At 55.9% G+C, this 23,287-nt stretch overlaps 1 protein-coding gene across 1 annotated transcript in view; it reads right to left on the bottom strand.

The window, feature by feature from the left end:
- Positions 1-1,599: 1,599 nt before the first annotated feature.
- The window catches only part of SFXN5 (sideroflexin 5), a 67,752-nt gene continuing 46,064 nt past the window's right edge, over positions 1,600-23,287 (bottom strand). Inside the window, exons 13-14 of the mRNA XM_073002204.2 lie at positions 19,703-19,820; positions 1,600-1,929 (exon numbers count right to left, since the gene is read on the bottom strand). Of these exons, the coding sequence (XP_072858305.2) occupies positions 1,852-1,929; positions 19,703-19,820 (196 nt within the window). The 3' untranslated portion in view covers positions 1,600-1,851. The remainder of the gene's footprint in view (positions 1,930-19,702; positions 19,821-23,287) is intronic.

The raw sequence follows: 23,287 nt of genomic DNA, 5'->3' as shown, positions 1-23,287 counted from the left end.
GAACAAGTCCCGTCCCTCTTTCTCTCCTGGATCGGAGAACACGACCTCTTGGCCAACTTCAGGAAAGTAAGCCTGCGCAGCCCCACCAGCGAGGGGAGGCAGAAAATGCAGCTCTTCGGGCTCCCAAAGGATGGCCCTTTCGCTCCCCCCTCCACCGCCAGTCTTCAGCCCCGGAGAGGGCCCTGAAGCTCCAAGGGCCTCATCCAGAGGAGGAGGTGTCTGGGTGTCAGGTTGGAAATGTGGCCCAGGTGGCCACATCAGCAAGAAGCGGGGAACCCATGCCGTGCCAGAGTCCAAAGCCCATCAGCCCTAGGCCTGTTGGTGGGAGTTGTAGTCACGCAGCATCTGTAGGGCTACTGCTTCTGTAACCCCACGGTACCCACACTTAAGACCTGCCAGGCGGAGGCAAAGATGGCTTTTGCTACGTCGCCCGTGCTTTACCCGCACCCCTGCCTTTCACCTCTGGCGATGCCTGCCGGGGCTGACAGTCTCCGGGGAGGGGGGGGACCCCCACCAACCCCATTTGGCTTTGGGTCTAAATTCAATGCAGCTCAGTTAACAGTAGTGGAGATGTACACCCTGCTCAGTTACGCCACAGGGCAGGTGACAAGGTCTGTAGGGTTTGTCCAGAGGTAAGAAAGGAGGAGCTTATTTCACCCTGAGGTCCTTTTGATATTGGGGGGCTGTGTGGGACAGGTCAGCTCCCGTCTGGCCCCTCTGCTCCTGCTGCTGTGAGGGGCTGGACGGCTACCTGCTGCAGAGGTGCACGACACCCAGGAATCAGGCCGGAGAGGCCACGGCGGGTGGAAGGGAAGAGATGGTGGCTCCTGGGGCTTGTTCAAGGACTGGCCACAGGCCGCCCCGAGGGAGACATGGAGGAACCCGAGACCTTGCCCTGAATGGACAACCACATGGACAGCTCTGCAAGGACGGGTGCAGAACGGTTGCCGTGAGCCTATGCTCTGATCACACGCATGTGGTGGCCTGCAATAGGCCATCCTGCAATAGGCTGAATGCTTCTTTCCGTGGGTGCGTGTGAGAAGGAGGCATTGCCCGGAGGGAGCCACCCCAGCGGCTTCACATTTGGGCTTCAGAGCTGTCTTACAAGAAACACCCCCAGCAAATCTGCCCATCCAGGCCTGGGGAAGAGGGGGCTGGAGAGCAGAGGAAGGGCGGCGCGCGCGCGTGTGTGTCTCATACACAGACAAAGACAACCTGCCCTGTGTCATTTGTTTAGAGTCAAAGCAAGTGTCGCAGAACGGTCTACGGCTGTGCAAGACTGACACTGAATCAATACAGTACGATTATCAAGACGCTCGAGCTGCTTCTTCCTCGTCAAGTGCCAAGAGCTGAGCTCTTTGCTGCCCCAAAGAAGTGTGGGGGCTGAATTCCTAGGATTTGAAAAAAGGAAGTGCTGCGTGGGAGGGGGTGGGGGTGTCTACTTTTGTGTAAAGCTGCACAGACCCGTGGGGAGGTGGCAGTCTCCTCCACGGCACTCTGCCGATCCAGGATGTGAGCTTGGAGCTTGTGAGCTCCCCCCCCCGCCGCCTCCCTCCCGCCCTCCCTCCCTCCCACTCACTCCTCCCTTTGTGCTGTTACTGTCGCTAATTTAAAACTTTAAATATTAATCTTTTCGACCCATGTGAGATGCCGAGTCTTGGAAAGTGTTAATTTACACGCCGCTCTCGACAGTGGAAGACATTGGGAGCGCCAGCTTCCTCCTCCTCCTATTGTATTCCTCCTTCCTCCCTGCTCTTTCTCTCTCTCCCCCCCCCCCAGCAATTCCTCGGGTAGGACTGGCGCTCCTTTCCTGCTTCGCCATCTTCCATGCCAGGCGGGCCCATCTTCCACTTACAGCCCTTTGTTGTAGACGACCGTCCTGCTGGCGGTGGCCTGGGCGAGGTCCGGTTCCAGGCGCGAGGTCTCAATCTGCCAAAGAGAGGGGCCAAGGGGTGGGTGGGTAAACACGGCACAGGAGGCAAATTTAGGAGGGTGCCCAGGCGAGGGTGGGGTGCGGGCGGCAGCGGTAAGCAAAGGCAGCCGCTGGGCCAGCACTAGGCGAGGCAGACCTTGAAGGGAGCCCAGCCAAGCAGGGCTCCCAGGGGGTGAAGCCCTCACCGGTTGGCCCCAGATCAGGATCAGACCAGGAATGGGAGGCGAAAGGGAACCATGGGGGAGGGAGGCACCTCAGAGGAAAGCAGAAGGGTCGGCCAGCCCTGGCCCTTCCGTCTGGGAGGGTACACCCCCCCGCCTGCCTGCCTGCCTGCTCTTTCCCACGTGGCCCATAGAAGACCCACAAGTGGGCAGGCCACAACGTGAGACAGCTGAGAAGATCCTGCCCCCCCCCCGCTCTGCAGCCATCCCATACATGAAATGATGCAATCTCACCTATAACTGCTGGAACTCAGTGGGTGGGAAGACCGGGGCCTGCCCCTCGGCTGCTCCCCAGGGGAAGGGAAGGGAAAACCCTTCTTCCAAGGCTGAATATTTCAGCCCAGAGGCAAGTGAGGACGGGCCCCTGAACCCGGACTCCAGGAGAGCCTACCTGCCCCCCCCTTGCCTCTCCAGGAAAGGCTCCGCTGGGTGCAGGCAACCTGATTAGCGGGGGGGGGGGTTGTCCAGATGCGCGCGGGGGGTGGGGGCTCTTGCAACGTTTCCCCAAGACCAGCCGTGCCTTTTGCAGAGGCTCCGTCTCTCCCAGTGGAAGCCGGGGCACTTAGAAAGACGGCGGCCTCTCGGCAAGTCACATCAAGCGGAAGAGGCAAAGCTTGGAGGAGGTCTCCCCGAAAACCGGCTTCCGTTCTGATTCGCAGACAGAGCCGCACCAGGATGACTGGGGTCTCCTGTTTTGTTTTTTAAGCAGAGAGGCAGACGGGGCAAAGCGCCTCAGGAAGAATCCCACACACCTCCTGGTTCTCAAGAAGCACCTGCCTCTGGCCATGTGCAGAGTGGCGCTCTGAGAGGGACCTCCAGCCTCAGGCTTGCGCAGCACAAGGGAAAGGCGCGGCCATTCACAGGGAAGACACCCAAGCGCCTGCCTCGTTCCTGAGGCTCGCCACCGCCGCTGCCACCATGTCCTCATGAGACGGGCAAAGCACCTCCTCTTGGCCCCGAGGCCTTCTTGGCTCATGTGCTGGCCGAGAACCACCAGAGGTGGACCTTTTTGCCAGCCTGCCTCTTTCGACTGCAAGCGGCGCTCTTAAAAGGCTGCTCCGGTCAATATTTGTAGCCTTTTCTCACCATTTCGGGGCCTTGAGACTAACTGGCGGTCCCTGCGGTGCAACTCAACAGAGGCGTCTGTCCTGGGGGGGGAGGAGGGACGGAGGGCCCCCTCCACCTACGGCATGCACTTCTTCCCACAACGCACTCCACCCGACTGTGGCTATTCCTCTTTCTTGCAACGGCTACTCGCCCTCCCTTAAGGTGCGCAAGGAGGACCTCAGGTGCACTTCCCCCCCCCACCGCCCATAACTGCAGATCCCAAGCACACCAGCTCAGGCTCGGCATCCCCTTCACTCACAGCCCTTCTCAAGAGACGCAGGGCGCGCCACCACCTGGCCTAAGCGGGCCCTCCTCACCAGGCACTAGCAAAAGACGGAGGAAATCTGGACAGGTGTGATTGTCGCAGACAGAACGGAAGGCCTGGGTTCGAATCTCCACTCAAGGCAGGAATCCAAGCAGAGCATCTCACAGATTTGAGGAACTCCATTAGGGTTGCCATGATCAAGTCAAGAACACACAACAACAGCAACAGCAACAGCAACAGCAACAACAACAACAACAACAGAGCTTGGTGTTACACAAAGGTTTCAAAACAAGATGGGGGGGCACCTTCTCCATCTCCATGGGGAACCAGGACAGAACCCCCAGGCTGAACTGCTGGGAGGAATGTTTAAACCTCACGACACTTTCCTAACCACCAAGAAGTTTGGCCCAGAAAGCAGGCAGGGGCGGGGCGGGGCGTGGAAGGGGCCGGGAAGCCTCCCCTCCTCCCCTGCGTTGGCACCCGTGGCCTACAGAGGCCACGCGTGATCCTGCCTACCACCTCAGCCTCCCCCCCCCACGGTAGTCCTCAGCTTTCCCACCTATCATCCAAATTGCTGATGTAATGCCATCACCGTCATCATTTTCATGAGGGCATCTCCAAGCCGGACCCCAGGGTGTGCCCGTCTCTTCTTAAGGAGGACCACCCTGCCCATCTTGGGCGCAGTCGGTGGGTGCCTGCAAGTGTGAGGCAAAAGCAGGGCTGGCCTCTCTCTCTCTCTCTCTGTCTGCCTGTCTTTGGACAGAGGAGTCATGACCGGACCCCCACCCCTACCCCCAGTCTCTACGGAGGACAATGCCTTTTCTCTTACTGCGGCGGCGAGGGAAAGGGGGCACCCCACGCCTCCCCATGCTAGCAGAACCTGGTCTGCAGCAGCCCGGAGGGAAACAATGGCCAGATGACGGTCGGGCGGAGATTCCACCGATCTGGCCTCCACAGCTTGGGCGAGAAGGGGGCAAGATCCACCTTTCCTCCTCCAAGGAAACAAAACAAGACAAGACAAAAGCAGGTGGGACCAGGAAGATCTTTTCCTCCTCCGCCCCCATGCCCTCCCTTCTCTCCTTCTCCTTTACTCCCCCACTTCTTCTCTCCCCCCCGCTTTGCTTCTGCAAATTCTCTCCACAGAACATTTTCAAAGGGCTTTTCAGGGATCTGAAAGAAGGACAAGGAAATGCACGGCTTGGTTTGTTCACAACACAGACGTTCGTTCACAAACAAAGTCACACCTGCAGGTCTGTAATGCATGCACCCCTGGTATGTATGCATGCATGTATAGATACATGCATGCATGCATGCATGTATGTATGTACGTACGTACGTACGTACATTCCGGAGGACTGATTCAAGAGATGCTGGTTCTGGTGCCAAGGCAGACAAAAACCACGATAGAAAATGTACATGGGAAACCTAAGTGCTTTTGAAAATGTTTAACCTAGTTAGACAAATTAGCAAAAATTTGTGCAAAACAATTTAGGTATTTAAAATATTCAATGTTTTTAAAAACGGGAAAAACTGTTCCTCGCTTTTAGCTGCAGAAACCCAACAAAATGTAACATCCCAGCAATCTTAACATGAGGTGCAACATAACCCTTCAGCAAAGCTGTTAAACAGTTCCCGTTGCATCCTGGGAAATAGCACTTCATTTATTCAAATGCACATATGCCAGTTTTTTGCACCATATGTCATTCCAAGCTATTTACAGTAATAATTAAATCTTAATCAACGTTTAACCTCTGTAAAATGTTTGAAGGGATCTAATCACCCTTCAGTCTTCACTAATGAAGGAGAAATATATAAACATAAAAAGAAAATGATGCACACCAGAAAGAAAGAAGAGTAAGTGTAGAATTGTATTTCTTTTAAACATAATCAGCAAGTTATGTAAAGGAAGTCAGCGGGTATTTTAAGTGACGACATCCTGGGAGTCAGAGGTGCGAGGAGCTAATTTTGTACTGCTATCCATAACAGATGTAGCATATTTTCTCTTAGAGCCATTATTAGCAACTTCCCCGTTCATCATCTAACTGAAACACAAAGCCCAACGTTGAAACAGAGGGCATCAAATCTAGCCCAGGAAAGGAGCTGAGAGCCATGCGCCCCTCGGGCACAGCTGGGGTGGAGGTGCCCCCCAGCAGGCGGGCGGGCAGGCGGGCGGGCGGGTGGATGGACGGATGGACAGACGGGTGGGCACCCTTTGCTGGGGGCAGCTTGGAGAGAGGCAGAGGCTCCCACCCCTGGAGGCAGCAAAGGTGGGGAGGGAGGTTTCCCCCACGGCTCCTTACAAAGGAGGGCTTCAAAGGCAACGCCTGGCATCCGCTCCGGATTCCTGCACCACCGACACCTGCAGAAGAGGTGACGCAGAAGAGGCGACAGCTACAGCTGAAAACCTGGCTTTTCACCCAGATGTTTGGATGAAACTAGGTTGATCGTTTCCTGATTTGCATTTAATCAGTCACTTTTATTTCCGCCATCTTGTGAGCTGGGCAATGTTTCTCAGATAATGGGGCTTTTGCTGGGTATTTTTTTCTCTCCTTCTTCTCCTTATGATGATAGTTTTTAATTATCTTTCAATATCTGTGTTTAAGTTTGTGTTGCCACTCAGAAGAGTAGCTCGCCACTAGTTGGGCAGGGTAAAAGTTAAATACACAGATTACAAATGCAGACACACAGACATCGGACGGAGTTGCCAAGGCTAAAAGCCCAAACCGCCGCGTACCCTCCTCGGAGCACCGAGAGGCAGACGGGGCACCTTTCAGCCAGGGCTGCCTCGCCCTTCCTGGGCTCTCCAGGCAAGACCTGCTTCTGGGGAGAGAGTACAGCTTCTGACCCCATCCGCCAAGGATGGGGTCCGCAGCCTGGGGATCCATCTGGACCCAGCGTTCACCATGGAATCCCAGGTGGCGTCAGTTGTCCGAACCGCCTTTTACCACCTTAGGCGGGTAGCCCAGCTGCGGCCCTATCTCGAGGTGGGGGCGCTCACTACGTTGGTGCATGCACTCGTAATCTTAAGATTAGACCACTGTAATGCGCTCTACGTGGGGCTGCCTTTCAGGCTGCTGCGGAAACTCCAGGTGGTGCAGAATGCAGCGGCCAGACTACTTAGTGGAGTGAAGAAATACCAACACATCTCACCCACTCTGGCCGCATTGCATTGGCTGCCCATCCGTTTCCGCATCGACTTCAAAGTGCTGATGCTTACGTACAAAGCCCTAAACGGTTTAGGACCTCGATACTTGGCGGAACGCCTATTCCCACCAAGATCTACCCGTGTCACTCGTGCGAGCCAGAAGGTGAAGCTGAGGAGCCTAACGCCGAGGGAGGCCCGGAAGGAAAAGACTAGAAATCGGGCCTTCTCGGCGGTGGCTCCTCGCCTCTGGAACAACCTACCTCCTGAGATTTGCGCGGCTCCCTCGCTGGGTATTTTTAAGAAACAAGTAAAAACATGGATGTTTAGGCAGGCCTTCCCAACAGGTAACTCCTGACGACTTTTCCCTTCTCCTATAGCTCTCCCATTCTGTTTAGTATTTTCTGTTATGTAAATGGTTTTATATGTATATTATTGTATTATTTTTATGTTGTTAGCCGCCTAGAGTGGTCCTAACACGACCAGATAGGCGGGATATAAAATAAATAAATAAATAAATTCCAAAGGTTGGATCTGGTTATCTTCCACACATGGTTTTTTTGCTGACATGTGGCAGACAAAGAGCCCTGCCCCCCCCCCGGGCACATCCCTGCCTGTGAGACTCCACCCCACCCACCCACCCACCCACCCACTCGCAGAGGGCCAAAGGGGGTGGTGGTTATGGGAGCTGCGCCTGCAGGCATTCTCTGTGTAAGAGCATCTTGGATTGCTTGCGAGGAGGAGGGCCAGGAGAAGGCAGCACATACCAGGCGTCACGGCTGAGCATCAGCGCCAAGCGCTTCTGGCTGCCCAGTGAATGCCAGATTCTCAGCCACTCTTTATGGTTAAGAGGGGGGAAGAAAAGACGTTTGCCAAGCACAAAGGAATGGGGAAACTAAGGGTGGCATCACACAGGGAAATACGAGATGGTGTTTTGGACCGCTTGCAGAGCAGTCTGGTGTGATCTGTTTCTCGGCCGTCACACAACGTACAGGGAACTGGGTGACCCCAATCTGTGCCCACGTGGGACCGAGCAGGGCTGTGGATTTTGCTGGCTGGTGCGGAGCCATTTTCTGGCAGATCAAAGGCTCGTTTTAAGGGAGGCCACTCCCTGCAAACAGACCCTTTCTGGTGCAACCGGAAGCACGCCTCTCCCGCTGCCTGATCACAGCCCAAATCTCAAACGCAGGGAGGGCAGCAGTCTGACTCGACGGTCGCCATCTTAATCAGGGCAGAAAGCCAGGGGCTTGGAGGGGCTTCCCTCCAAAGGGAGGCCCACAGCCTCTGCTGCTGTTCTCCTCGGCACCAAGAGGAGACCTAATGGAAGTGTGCAGAACGCCAGCCGGGCCCATCATTCGAGAGCCCCCCCCCAATGCTGCAGTTCAGGACAGAGAAAAGGAAGGACTCCCCAAAGGGTGGGCTCAGAGACCAACAGGAGTGGCCAGGGCCACTGACTGGGATGGCTTTACAAGGGGACTGGGCGGATTCGTGGGCAATGGGCTGCCAGTGGCTCGTGGTCTCCATCGATAGGTAGCCAGCACTACAGGCAGGACACCACCTGCTCCGGCATCAGAGCAGCAGATTGCTCTTGCCCTCATGCCCTGCTTTCCCCCCCTTCCCCCCTCCTCCCCGGGGTGTGTGTGCACCACTTGCTTAGTCAGTGTGGGCACTCAGTTCTGGGGCAGAGGGGTCCTCGCTGTGACCCAGCCTCACCACTCCTCTTAAATTCTTGCTCCAAGGGCTGAAATTGCATCCCTAGATCATCCTCTCCCAAAAGAAGTCAATGCACGCGCACGCTGTTGGGTTTTGTGCTGAAAAGAGGGAACAGGTTTAAACTGTGGCTGACCCTATCGCGGAAGAGGAGCTCTCCCTGCAAGGAGGAAACCGCCGCCACCCCGACATGCCCCTCTGCCTCAACGCCCCCAAGCAGAACGCTCTTCTTCTTCCTGTGCAGGGCGCCTGTTCAACACAGGTCTCCAAAGGAAAGCAGCAGCAGCAGCAGCAGAAGCAGGATCTGGAACCCAAGCGCTGGCCAAGGCCCCACGATGAGATGAAGCCCTCTTTGAATGAGGGAAGGGGCCTCTCAGGCCAACCGAGCCCTAGTTTTCCTGATATTCAATTGAAATCTGGCTTCCTGTAACCTGAACCCATTGTTGCCTGTTCTGTACTCTGGGATGATTGAGAAGAGATCCTGCCCCCTCCCTCCAAATGACAGCCTTTCAAGTATTTGGAAAGTATTACCCTCTCTCCCCTCTGTCTTCTTTTCTCAAGGCGAAACAGGCCCAATTCTTTTCAGTCTTTCCTCCTCACAGGGCTTGGTTTCCAGCCCCCTCTGACCCTCCTTGTCGCCCTCCTCTGAACTTGTTCCAGTTTGTCAACATCCTTCTTGAAGTGTGGGGTGTCCAGAACTGGACACAGTGCTCTAGATGAGGCCTAATCAGCGCTGGATAGAGTAGTGAGTAAAGTACCTCACGGGATTTGAAGACTATACATCTGTTAATGCAGCCTAAAATAGCATTAGCCTTTTTTGTAGCCACATCACACAGTTGGCTCCGATTCAGCTGGTGATCTACAACAATTCCAAGATCCCTCTTATTTGTAGTATTACTGAGCCAAGTATTCTTCTTGTTTGGGCTCACGAGAAGAGTAAAAACAGATAAAAGCAGATGAAGGTACACAGAAAACAGACAAGAAGTTGCGACAGTAAAATACAACGGAACTATAGGATGACAACCCCAGAAAGCAACTGAGAGCACCCTGAAGCAGTCAAGCGGTCAAAGGCCCCTCCCTGAGCAAGCAGGTAATTCCCCAAACCCTGCTGGAAAGGACAACAGACACGCCTGGCGGAGGGTGGAAAGAAAAACGGGACGGCCACCCGCGGGGGCTCCCCCAGGAGGGAGAGGCACCGCAGAGGAGGAGCAGCCGCCACCACCACCACCACCACCAAGGGGGCCCTCCCTGCCGTGCTGCGGGCAGCTGCGTCTCTCTCTCAAACCCCCCCAACAAGCAGTCAGACGGTCCCTGGTCTCCGGACGGACAAGGGCAAAACTGATTCAGAGTCGCCGCCTGGCTCTTAATCTCTGCCTTCGACTTTGGACTGTGCAACCCGGCAGCAAAAGCCCATCCTCTGGTATTTGACACAATCTTAGCTGTGGTTTTAAGTAGAATATCTACACATGAGTGGGACGTGATGGCGCTGTGGGCTGAACTGCAGAAGCCTCTGTGCTGCAGGGTCAGAAGACCAGCAGTCGTAAGATCGAATCCACGCGACGGAGTGAGCGCCCGTCGCTTTGTCCCAGCTCCTGCCAACCTAGCAGTTCGTAAGCATGTAAAAATGTGAGTCGATAAATAGGTACCACCTCGGTGGGAAGGTCACGGCGTTCCGTGTCTAGTCGCGCTGGCCACGTGACCACGGAAACTGTCTATGGACAAACGCTGGCTTTAGGGCTTGGAGACGGGGCTGAGCACTGCGCCCTAGAGTCGGACACGACTGGACTAAAGGTCCAGAACCGTTACCTTTACCTATCTACACATGAAGGGGATGGAGAGGAGAGTGGAAGAGCCACAAGCCATTCTGAGAAGAATCAAGCAGGCCAGACTCCCAGACTTCTGGTGGCCGCTGCGTCGCCCTGTCCACCTTCTTCCCCATCTGGGGAGCAGGCAAGACCCTGTTTGCTACACTTCACCCACACCCTTCAGGGAGAGGAGAGCGAATCCCCTGGGCTGCTTTCCACGGAGGCACCATACGTGTCCAGGCAGTGGAGGAGGACTGGGTCTGGCGGGGGGACCCCGGGGCGGTCAGCAGAATCTCACAGCTGCCGTCCTTCAGACCCAGGGAGGGCTGCCGGGCAGGCCCAGCTCCCAAGCGCATCATGAGGTCACCCCTCGCACACAGGCCCCACCCTTTGGCCCTGTGGCCTCTGCCGTTCCTAGGTGTGCAGCCACTGAATCCAAAGCCCCCCCCCCCGAGTCCGGCAGTTGTATCTCTACGGAGCAGTCCACGTCTTGCTTTCAAGAGGCCTCAATGGAGGGCCATCAGGGAGGGAACCTACTTTTTTGGGAGGGGGGATGCCCCCCCAGTCTTGCTTTCACTTGCCTTCCAAGTCATGCAGACACCTGCCCAGCTCAAATGGCCACATGGACACGGCCGAACCGAGACGCAGCTGCTCTGGCTCTGTGGACGTGGCATCCCGAAACTCACGGACGACTGCCCAAGGTTGGCAGAGCCGAAGGGGGCGGGAAGGGCAGGCTCTGCCCTGCTGCCTCAAGAGGACAAGGGCATGCTGGCCAGCCGGCTGTGGGGGCCCTTTGGTTGCTGGGCTGTGTGTGATCCGCTCCTCCTCCTCCAACACCTGGCCTTGTCGGGGGGGGGGTCACCTTGGCAAGCCAGCCCAGCAGCTCACCTGCCGGAGCCCGAAAGAGAGAAGAGACCTTTCTAGGGCCATTCCCTGCTGCAGGGGAAGGGGGGGTAGCGCCTCGTTTCCTCCTGCCCTGCCTTTGATCATCCCCTGGTGTTTGACAGGTTAAAGCAGGGATGAGTGATGTTCCTTCACCGCGTTCAGGGTCTCCACTTTCTCTTTACTTCATGAACCAAGGGAGCTTTCTGGGCACAAAGCAGCCCCACAGGTGCAAGGTGTTAAAAGGAAGAAGCCAGAGGGCTTGTCTCAAGCCAGGCACAGGAGCCTCTACAGGGAGGAAGGGGAGGCGGTGGCGGCAGGGCGGGGGGGGGGGGATGCTGCCTGGGCAGGACAAAGACTCCCACAGCTGGAGGCTTTCCTTCTCGGCCACTCCATCTGGAGCCCTCTGCCCAACAACGCTGGGCACCACCATGTTTTAAGACGGGCAAGAAGAACACGGACGAGGGCCGGTGGGCCAGAACCTGGTCTCCTTTCCCCACGGCTGGCTCCAAAATCTTGCACAGCACCTTGCGGTTCTTTTTATAACGCATGCAGCTTTTTCATTACACATCTTTCGTGCAATATGATGCTTGGCCAGGAAGTGTGACCCCCCCCCTCCTGCTGCCCAGGGGTTGAGATGGCAGAGGGGCGCAGCATAAACCAGGTGGGTAGGCGGCCAGGAAGGGCAGGGCAGGGCTGGGGAAAGACGGGACACCCCAGGAAGCTCGGCCATGGAGGTGGAGGGGGGACCCCCACAGACCTGTGTGGTTCTGCCGAAGACATCGGGGCCCTTGCTGAGGGACACGGCAGGGAAGAGGGGAGCGACCGGTGGGGGTCTGCTGAGACACGGCCCCACCCCATCCCCTGAGCACTCCCACGATTTCTGCTCCTCCGCCAAGCCAGCTGGCTGCTCTGGAGCTGGCCAAGTAGCAGCAGCCGGGAGTGGGGGGGGCATCGGTGGGTATGCGGGAGGCACAAGAGGGAGTTGTGGAGGCACCCCAGAGGTGGCGGTGTGGTGGTGGTGGAGGGGCGCTCAACAGCCCTGCCAGCAAGCCAACGCCTCGGACTTTGGGCCAGGAAGCAAGCCCTGGCCAGTCAAGGTGACCTTGGCTTCTGCCCCAGGATGGCTCTCGGGTGAGCGACCGTTGGAGGAGACCATCATGGCCGGGCGGAAGACTCCAGCAATTGCGTTCAGTGGTGGCCACTTAAACACCCCAGCCCCCACCTCTCGCTTTCCCACTGCCACCCGCTCCCCCAGTCTCATCTCTTAAAAGCCGCCTTTTGAGAGCAGCCTTCAAGCCTCCACGAAGCTGTTTATTTTCCTTTGGCCTCCTAATGGCTTACAGGCCTGAGAGGATGAAGGCTCGTTCAAAAGGATGAAGGCGCAGCCACCGCTGGAATGTTTTCCCTGTTCACCCACACCACCCACCCCATTTCCCCCCCACACACACACCTGAGGGGGGGGGAACGACAAGGGGATCACAGCACAGATAGTTGACATATTTGAAACCCGACTCTGTCCGGCCGCTGCTGGCAAAAGCTCTTCCAGCTGCCCAAGGAGGTTGGCCTCCCTGCCAGCCCCACTCAGGGCTTCTGAAACACCTCCCCCCCCGGGGGGGGGCGCCCAGACCTGCTTGTCTTCCCTGCAAAAGGTACCCTGAGGGGATGGGGTGGGGTGGGGGGCTCAGCCGGCCACCTCGACTGGGCTTCAGCTGGCCCCTGGCCCCAGGACCCACTCGCTTCCCCTTTCTCATGCCCTGGTTTGCACGGGCGTCTCTCAAAGGGGTGAGGAAGCAGGCCCTCTCGGGCATGGCCAGCTGGCATCTCTGGCCAGGGGCTAGCCACGTCTTCCTCTGGATCGGCCCAGTGGCAGGCCTTGGTGACCCCACAGGCTGCCATGAATCTTCTAGACAGGAAGCTGTGTGAGATGACAATCGCCTGCAGCGAAACTGAGCACAGTCTGGTGGCAACTCAAAAGGCTTGAAAAGGTTTAACTGTTTTGTAGAAAGCAGCCCAAGGCCACGGAGGGGATGCTCAGGAGGCTCTGCCTGGCTGCAACGCCCCAGCGCTTGGCCTGTCTTCCCCACGGAGGCCTGATGGGCACCAACGTTGCCTTCCTTTCAGCACCACCTTAACACCTGGCGGATCTCAGGTGCGCACCTCCTGAGATCAAGAGCTACGCCTCGAGTCTTCTGCTTTGGGATTTTCTGTTCTCTTTGACTTGCTTTCAAATGGCTTTCAAAGTGCTTTAAGCGCATTTAGACTTCTAAGTGATTTTAAAGTAATTTTATTGATTGCATTCTGCCCTGAAATCTACAGGTATGGGATGGGAACACTCAAATCAATCAATGCCACATGTCCAATACAGAGTGCAGCCTGGCTCATGGAGGAGAACCAACCAACCAACCTATCTATTAACATTTATATCCCACTTTCCTTCCAGTAATTTCAAGGCGGCGCCAGTGGGTTCCTTGCTCCCTGCTTTTATCTTCACAATCTGCCTGTGAAGAAGGCCAGGCTGAGAGGGTGTGACCAGCCCAAAGTCCCTCTGCATGACTCATGGCTGAGCTGGGATTTGAACACAGCTTTCCCAAGGCCAGGTGCAACACTTTTAACTTCTAGACCATACAGTGGGGTCTTGACTTGAGAACTTAATCCGTATTGGAAGGCGGTTCTCAAGTCAAAAAGTTCTCAGGTCAAATCTGCATTTCCCATAGGAATGCATTGAAAACCATTTGATCCGTATCTGCTCTTTTCCGTCCATAGAAACTAATGGGAAGCTGCTATTCTGCCTTCGACCACTAGAGGGGGATATTTTGTTTCTTTTTTTCTTAGGTCAAGAAAGGTTCAGGGAAGGCAGGGAAAAGACAGTCCAGGCAGTACCAGGCAGTCCGAAGACTGTCTCCCAATCCACTCTCTAAAGGCTGGGAGGAGTGAGGAAGCAGACAGGCACCCTTTTCACTGGCCAACAGTTAACTGAAAGTTCACATTTTGCACTTTCCCTGCCTCCCACGTGTTTTTTTTTCAGTTCTTAACTCAAATCTAAGTATGTAAGTCAAGTCAATATTTTCCTATGAGAGCGGTTCTTAAGTCAAAATGTTCTTAAGCCGTTCTTAAGTCAAGACCCCACTGTAGTGGCTTTCAAGGATGCCTTGAATACAGCTTGGATATAACAAATTACAAGTAATGTATTTAATCTCTACTTATTTCCTAATTTTCCCCATAATAAAGCAGTACGGAAGTTACATTTCAAATGTAACACACTGCCCTATTAGTGCAGTTCTCTACTTACTTTCAAACCTTTCTCCTAAAGTGCCTTCTGAGAGATTTTGGCAAGAAATGTTCCACCTTTATGCCACTCTCCTACTGACCCACAGGGTCCCCCATTTTTCACCCTACGGACTCCTCTTTAGGGCCTTGTGCAAAAATAAAGCAAGGCACAGACGCCCTGGCCTGGCCTGGCCGAGCCTGCAAGGTTCCCCTTGCATTGATCCTGCCACCTGGTCAGTATCTGTCTGTCCTCGCAGAGTTCTTGGGAAGACAACCCAGGAAAGGGGAGGGTGGCTCCTGTAAGGGGGAGGGTAGATTTACCACACGGAGTCTTCAGCCTCCCCATAGGTGCCTAAAGTCCTTGCAGGAAGATGTAAGGTGACACCCATCCGTCCACATAGGCTTGCCCTCCGTTCCATGCACTTTGTGAAGAGTTTCACACTGGCTTGTGGGCAAAGGGGCCACCCCAGAGGCCCGCCGTGGCACTTTGCTCGGGCAGACCACAGGGAAGTTGCTTTAGCCCAGGGAGTAATTTTTCCAAGCTCAGATTCCTGCTTAAATCAGGGCCCCCACTCCGCGTGCGGGCAGGGAGCCGTGACCCGAAAGGAGGCTTGCCACTCTATGCCGAAGCATGCAGGGACAAGAGGGGCCGCCCCGAAGAGGAGGTGGGCATGCACGCCGGCTGGCCTGCCACTCCAGCCCGGCCTGGCCCATCCCATCCACCATTGGTCAATTCTCCAAAGGTCCCAACAGTGGTTCCTGGGGAACGGGGGGTTCCCGCTTCCCACCTTGGGGGGGGGGAAGAGAAAGAGATCATCAGGGCCGCCTCGCTGACCTCCGGGTGGCTCTTTTCCCTTCTCACGGTGATCAAGCCCCTTCTCCGCTTCCCATTAAAAACCCGTCTTTTAACTGTGGACACATTTCAGCCTCACCAGATCTGCTAATTATTGACAGTTGGTGAAGAGGAGATGTCGCTTGCTCCTCCTGTTAAACTGCATCTAATTAGTAATTGCTGGTTTGCTGTCATCCTCTCGGCTGCCGCCACCACCGCCGCACTGCCGCACATGAGCTCATTAACCTTTTGCTTTTCTCGTGGCGCCTGCCAGCACGATGGAGGCTCCAACAGATTGGCAACAGGGAGCATTTCTCTCCCTCTTCCCCCCCCCCCCCGCCTTGGCCTGGAGAGATCCAGAAGGAAGCCTGGGCGGGAAGAGAACTTCAGTTGGGAGCAAGCCCTCCATGGAGACGGCTTGTCTGGCCTCCAAGGCGGGGGTGGCGGGCCAGGTTTTTTTTTGGGGGGGGGGAAGACGTGCTCTCGGGCTTCCTTCCAAACCCCATTCCTCAGAAGGACGCCTGATGGACAGTGACGCTACTCTGCACACGCTCAGGCGTGCTTTCTTTCAGGAAACTTTTCTAACTCAAAGCACCAAAGCCAACTCAAAAAGCTTCTGAGAAGGCAGCCTTAGCTGCGGTGACATAAACAGGAGGGCGGGCGGGGGGGGGGACTGGACGGGAGCACCCCTGGCTCTCCTTGCCAACCCCCTCCCCGCCCCACCAGCATGGAGACAGGGCCTGTCCGGGGAGGGAGGGAGGGAGGATGCAGGGGAACAGAGGCACCCGCCGGTTGGGGGCTTCGTGGTCCAGGAGGCCTCCTCAAGAACAGCACAGTCCGGATCTTGAAAGAGGCACCGAGAGTGAAGAAAAGGACGCTTTCCCAGAGGTCAAGGAGAGACCCGGGGCGACAGGGGAGGGAATCCAGGTGCTCCCTCCAGGAGGAGTTGTTGTTGCTGCTGTCGTCGTTTAGCCATTTAATTGTGTCCGATTCTTTGTGACCCCATGGACCTGAGCAGGCCAGGCCCGCCTGTCTTCCTGGAGTTGGGTCAAATTCATGTTGGTTTCTACTGACTTTCAAACCTTTCTCCTAAAGTGCCTTCTTTGATGACCCTGTCCAACCATCTCATCCTCTGTCTTCCCCTTCTCCCCCTCCTCTTGCTCTCTCACTTTCCCAGCATCCAGGAGGGTGGGTTGCAAACCCCACCCAGAAAGGGGAACCAGTCCCAGACCCCCCCCCACTTTCTCTCCTTGACGTGAAGGGCCACCTTCTCCTGCATCAGCCAGCCTCTCCACTCAGTCCTTTGTTCGACTGATGGTCTCCTCGTCTGCCTTCTCCCCAAAATTGGGACTCAAAGCATCTCATGGTAAGATTCATCCATCCACCCATCCACCCTTCTTCTGTCCCATCCCTTCTCTCAGTGTCTGACTGCCGAGCCCGACATGCGGGGGGGGGGGTTCAGTTCCCCACCGGATCTCCTGGGAGAGGAGCCAGCCTGTGAAGCCCTGGGCAAAAGCTGCAGGACCCCAGAGCACCCACCCAGAAGAAGAAGAAGAAGAAGAGAAGGGGAAGCCACCTGGGAGGCCTCTCTTTCTACCTGGGAAACCCTGGAAAGGGCTGCCATCCGTCAGGACTGACTGGCGGGCACATGACTGTTGTTTTGTTGTCACACAAATTGTAGTGTCAACTCACAGCTGGATTAAATGCAGGGGAATAAGGAGAGCAGCACCGCCCTGTGTGTCTCCCCCCCCTCCTTCCTCAAAGCCTCCTGGGGGTTTTCCTTGGGGACAGCCCAGCCCGCGGGAGTTCCGAGCCCCTTGCCCCTCAGGCTGCTGGGTTGCTTTTCTCCCCTCCTCCCTTCGGATGCTGTTTGTTTCCCAAACATCTGCCTTGCTTTAAAATCATAGAAAAGGGAAGCTGGAAGGGGCCTCCAAGGCCATCCAGTCCACCCCCTCCACACTCAAAACAGGAATACGAATCCAAGGAGCTCTGCCAGGGGATGATCTCAGTTTTCCTCGATGGCCTCCAGTTTCTGAGCAACTCCCCGACGGGTCACTGGTTCCACCCCCATCCACGTCTGCCCTGGGCCCCACCCCACGACCCGGCCAGGTCCTGGCTACTTGTCCAGGGGTTAAGTCTGCCTTTGGAGACAGGACTTGGGACCAGAAGGCAAACCCCAGACTGTTCTCCTTCCGCAGCCCTAACCCTGAAGCCTGGCAGGGGAGGCAGCCCTTGCCTCCCCCCCCCCCCGTGCCCTCCAGCATGCCCAATGCCCATCCGCAGCTGGCCGAGGTTTCACGCCCGGGTGTGGCCCTCTGGGCACCGAGCGCCAGGGGAGTCCTCAGCCCCATGTCTACTTCTGGGGTGGGGGTGGTGGGGTGGCAGTGAGGGACTCTGTAGGGATTCCCATGTTCTTCTGGAAGCAGGGGGGGTGGCGGGGGGGATGGCTCTGCCAGGTCTCCCCTCATATTTAGTCTGCACAAAAGCACCCTCACTTAAGCAACAGAGGGAATAATCATCACAATTAGAGCAGAGAAAGTACTTAGGCGACGTTCAAAGCGCTTCTTCACACACATTCTTTCGGTAGCCCCTTAAAACTCTTTGATCATCTAAAACAGGGCTCCTAATTAAAACTGGGCAGGGGATCCCGCCCCACCGCCAAATCGTGGCTTTTCATCCAAGTGTTTGCAAAAGCTCCAGGTGGCAAAGGGGGCCCCATCGAAGGACAAGAGCCGCCGCCCCCCCCCCAGCCACCATCGCCACCATCGCCGCCACCGCCACCGGCCTCCTTCAAGAGGGAGGCTCCTGGGAGTCAAAGCGCCGAGCTGGGGCTGCCAGAAATACGGAGGTGCTTCTCGCTTTCATCACAAAGAAGAGACAAAGAGAGCGGGATTTCCTCCCGCAAAACACTGCTTTTCATCATGTAACCCTTCACACCCAGATTTGCATCAGTTTGATCCCTTCTTATTTGGTCAAAGCAACAACTGGGATTATAGATTGACTTCACGAATCAGGTGGCTGATCCTACTGGCGGTCAGGCATTTATTTATTTATTTATTGACTTTTATAGCATCACTTATCTTCTATTTCTCTAGGCGTTGAAAAGTTAAATTTAAAACAACAAATACACCAACGTAAAAATTAAAATTCTAATCCCATCTATTGTAAAAACCGGCAGATATATAGCAGGGTCACAGAACTAAATCAACATATATTTTCTGTTTAAACACACTGAGGTCCTTAATAAGCGTTGACTGTGTTAGTCTCTGCTTGCCTATCAAGCAAGAAACAAAAAACAAAAACAAAGCCAAAAGAAGAAGAAGAGAAGATACTGGGGCACCTTAAAGACTTACTGCTATAATTTGATGGGAGCTTTCATGGACAAAAAATCCACTTTGTCAGACATAAGACCCTTTGTCCATGAAAGCGCACATTAAATTATAGCAGTTTGTCTTTAAGGTGTCACAACGGATTTGTCTTCTTAATTTTATTTATATTTTTTGCTTTATTTTTGGTTGATATGAAGTACTTAAAATTCTGAGAGAAGAAAAACGTCTCGGCCAGGCTGGGAAAGGACGTCAGCCTGGGCACCGAGGGGAGAGTGCTTTAAAAAAAAGATTTCAAAACCAGGCTTGGGGATAGAACTGAGGAGGCGCTACTCTCTCAGAGACAACGTCCAAACATGGGGCGGGAGGGTGGGTGGGTGGGTGGGCTGGCTGCTCAAAGAAATGCACCCCTCCAGAGGTGATGGGCAGCCATGCCCGTCGCACCTCCCGGGAGAAAGGTGCCCCCCCACCTTGCCTCGAAGGAGTCAGGAAAAGGAGCTGGAAAAACCCACAGGAGAGCATCCAAGTCCAGACGCCCAAGCCCGAGGGAGAAGAGAGGTCGCTGCCAAGCAGGGCGGCTGCCAGCACAAGGTGGGGATGGCGTGGGGAGAATGAAACGGAAGCCAGCACCATGAAGAGAGGGCTGGGGCAAGAGAGCCATGGGGAGCCCACCACGTGTCAGCACGCTGCAGGTAAAACGCACGGCGGCCGTTCATTCCCACAATTCCCCTGTTCCAAAAGAGACCCAAAGACCACTCGGGGGGGGGGGGCTAAGAGGGGAGGAGACGCTGGAACTGACAACCGGGCAACGCCTCAAGTGACCCCTGGCAGGACAATCAGCACCCCCCAAAAAACACTTGATCTCAGGAGAGGCCACGAGACCCTGGAAGCCCCGAAGGAGAAGGAGCAGGGAGGGACTGGCAGCACTCGGCGCACACGGGGGGGGGGGGGCGGATCGCCACCCTTGGCCTGTTGCCCCCCAGCATCCTCTTCTTGTGGGGCAACACAGTCTCCCTCTCTCATAAAGGATACCCCGGGGGGGGCAGGATGCTGTACCCCAGCCCCTTTCCACGGCTGCTGCACCCACCAGGTGACCCACCTTCCCGCCCAGACCCTTCAAAACCAACCAGGGGAAGAAGGCAGGTGGGGGTGGGGGTGGGGGGAGAGGAGGAGGGAGGGAGGGAGGGAGGGAGGGGCGGTCTCACTGACCTCTGACATCTGCGGGAAGAGGCTGATGGCCAAGGGCAGGGCCAGGCCGAAGGCAGCAAGGCACACGAGGCTCTGCACGGGGAGCACCAGCCGAGGCCGGGAGCGCAGGAGAGCCGTTCTGCAAGGAAGAGGAGGAGGAGGAGGAGGAGGAGAAGGGTTTAGCCAGAGCAAGACACATGGCGGGGAGACCACCCACCCACCCACCCCCTACAGCCCCCTCTGGGACTCAGCAATGGCAGCCATGTGCAAAGTGGGACCGAGAACTGGCCCCTACCCCAAAGTGGGTCCTGGTCCAGCACTTGGGAAGCGAAAAGGAAGGCCGGGTTCAGGAAACGCCCTGGAAGGACAAGCCGCAGATCAGCCCCTGGAGCCTGACACAGCCCCCCCCCCAGGCGGGCACCCAAAGAGAGGGGGGCTCTGCCCCTGGAAGGCACGAGCCTGGGCGGGCAGCGGAAACAAGATGGGCGAGGGGGCGAGGGTGGCGGCGGAAGAGGGGCAAGAAGCCACCGGCCAGGCCAGCCAGGAGGAGGAGGAGGAAGAGGAGGGGCTGCCTGAGCCAACAAATAAACCTTTAGAAAGGGCTGCTGGTGGGCAGACACACCTTGCTCTCTTGTGTCCTCACTCAGACGTGTCCAAACCCCCGTGGCACTGAGAGCCACGTCCTACCCCCAGATGGGCACAGGGCATGCAGGGTATGGCCAGGGGTGAAGTCAACCACAGCAAAGGCTTTGCAAACCCACTCTGCCACGTATCCACCACCACGTCATGGCCCTGCTCCCCCCCTCCCCCCGTTTGGCAAGGCTTTGAAGAGCGATTCTGTGAAAGGCGGGGGACACGTCACACCAAAGGCAGTGGCATCAGTGGGGGCCAAGCCGGTGGCCGGGGGGGGGACCTGGTCGTTCTCCACCCTGTTTTGCAGCCGGGCCCTGCTGGACCTCGGAGGTGCCTGGCCCCCTCGCCACCGAAGGGACGGACAGAAGAGAAGCTCTCCAGGTCCCACGGCCTTGCCGAAGCAGCCTCATCACCCTCCCCGGGATTCGTGGTGAGGAGAAATGTCTCTCCCTCCGAGAATCCACACATTCGCTTCACACGGCTCACTCACGGTGCTTTTCAGGAGCGTAAACGGCACACAAAGAAATGCGTGCATTTAAAAAAGCCAACCTCTTAAAGCGTCTAACCGGGAAAAGTATGTCAAAGGGTGTGTGTGTGGGGGGGATGCATTAATCAAAGTGCACATTAGGGGAAAGGCATGGAAATGTGTGGAAACTTGAATGTGGGAAGAAAAAGCAAAGTCTTGCACCCAAAGATTTATCCAGAAATCTTGGCACAAGACAAAGACTGGAGAAAGCCACAGAACGGTGCCAGGGCGTCCTGCACCCCGGCCTCATCCCAAGAGCGCAGCACGGCCACCAAGGACCGCCAGCTGCAGCTCTGGGCTTCTGCCAGGAGGCGCCCTGATCCGGCCGCGCCGCTGGCAGGCAGCGAGGAGAAGAGGATCGGGCCCCTAGGGGCTTCTCTCGAGGAAGGGAGGGAGGGAGGCCCTGCCTTCTGCTCGCTTTTGGAGGCGGAGGCTGCAGCACCCTTCCAATTACAGCCCTGCTGGGCTCCTCCTCGCAGCAATCACCGCAAGGGAGCAAGGGACCAATTTAGCCCCTTCCTCCTCCTCCTCCTCCTCCTCCTCCTCCTCCGGTGCAGCTCCCAGGTGTGACTTCCGCTAGGGGTGTTTTAAACTCAGACCAGTTCAAATTACGGTGGCTATAGCCTCCTAATTAAGAGGAGTTGTGGCCTGATTTAAAGAAAAAGCCTTAATTAACACATGAAGTGTAATGTCTTAATTGGGACTGGGATCCTACCATTTGCAAAGTTCAGCCTAAATGACTCACAATTAGCCGAGAGCCGCCCACTCCCCCCCCCTCGTCTTCAGATCTTTGCTCTCCAAATCACAGGCAGCCAAAAACCTGCCACAGCCAAAAAAAATAAAATAAAAAAATAAAACTGCCGTTGCCTCCACTGGGGCGCTCCCAGCAACGGGAGAGGCAAGAGATGAACACATGCCACCCCCTAACCCCCTCTAACACACACACACACACACACACACACACACACACACACACACACACACAAACACACCATGCTGGTCTTCTGGATTCATTGATCAACAACTGCTAATTCTTCTAAGCTAAAGCAAGCCAAGCCGCCTGAATATGGACCATAATTTATTTCACTTGACAAAAACACCTTCAATCCACGGGGGGGGGGGATGGCAACAAAGACAACAATGGCCAAGGCATGTGGGGGGGGGGGCGCAGCAGGAAGCAAAGGTCCGCAACCGTCTTTCTTTCCAGACTCTGCCTGGATCTGGCCCCATCCCAAGAGGGCAGGCGATCCGAACGCCCTGGGGCGGCCTTCTTCCTACCATTTGCACCCCCTCTCTGCAGAAGGGCCAGGAGCCAGGGAGCTGGGCGTAGGGCTGCTGTTTACACTCATCCTCGTAGGGCAGCTGTTTACACTCATCCTCGGAGACCGATGGCGGGGGGTGTGGTGGATAGACGGACCTGTATCCCTTTAAGAATAACGCAAAAACAAAACTCAAAGTGCTGCTCTGGGACCAGGATTAACGGGTGCAAACAGAAAGGATGCAAACTTCAGCTACACGTTGGAAGGAAGGCCTTTTTTGCAAAAGGGACCTGTTTTCGTGTTTGGCTTCATCACAGTAGAGCTGACTCTCTCCCATCAATGACTTTTTTCAAGGGGAGGGGATGCCTGAAAACACATGTATGTGCCAGCACTTATAGAGAAGAGCATAGGAAACGTTCCTCTCTTTTGCTGGGAGGACTGTCCGGCCTGGCCGTGCCCAGCGGTTTGAGAAGGACACAGGAGCTCTGGCGAACCCAGCGACCGACACACGTAGTATGTCACAAGCTTTCTGGGACGCCGCCTGGTCCAACACATGCTTGAAGTGCCCTCGTCAGCTGGCAGGTATCTGTGTGAGGGCAGGCACACGTGCACGCAGAGGCGCACGCAGACCGACCGACAGACATGTGTGCAAACGGTTAGGTGGGGGGGGTTAGGATCATAAACGATGAGGTCAAAAGGGACGGAAAGGCAGGACAAACCTGCTCCTCCACGGGTTCGCACCCGCCCAGGAGAGATGAGGAAGTCTCTTTTTTATGGCCAAGCCCGGTGACCCATTGGCACCCAAGACGCAGATTTCAAAACATTTTGATGAGGCATTTCTCAGGGTACAGGGACCCTCTGACCAAGTGGGGACAGACACCCAGAGACAATCCACTGCCAGGCCGACCTCGAAGAGGAAAGGACAAGGGTGCCTCGCTTGCATTTGCCAGCCTCACGGATAATCCTTCGCAGCTCTTCCTGGCCAAGTCGCTCCCCTTTCAGAGGCCCTGAGGGAGGCCTGGGCTTCCCCACAGGCAGACACCCAAGGTCGGTGCGCGCGTGCATGTGTGTGTTACCACGCAGGCGTTTGTCTTAGATGGTTGCAAACATCTCGGTCCCATGTTCTGGTATTTAGATCGCTGCTGCTGGGATAATTCAAGACAGAAAGGTTTAATTATCCCAGGGAGG

The sequence above is a fragment of the Pogona vitticeps genome, chromosome 5 (assembly GCF_051106095.1).
Source record: "Pogona vitticeps strain Pit_001003342236 chromosome 5, PviZW2.1, whole genome shotgun sequence".
Lineage (NCBI taxonomy): Eukaryota > Metazoa > Chordata > Lepidosauria > Squamata > Agamidae > Pogona > Pogona vitticeps.
The sequence above is the reverse complement of the archived record's forward strand: the minus strand, read 5'-3'. Positions and strand labels throughout refer to the sequence as shown.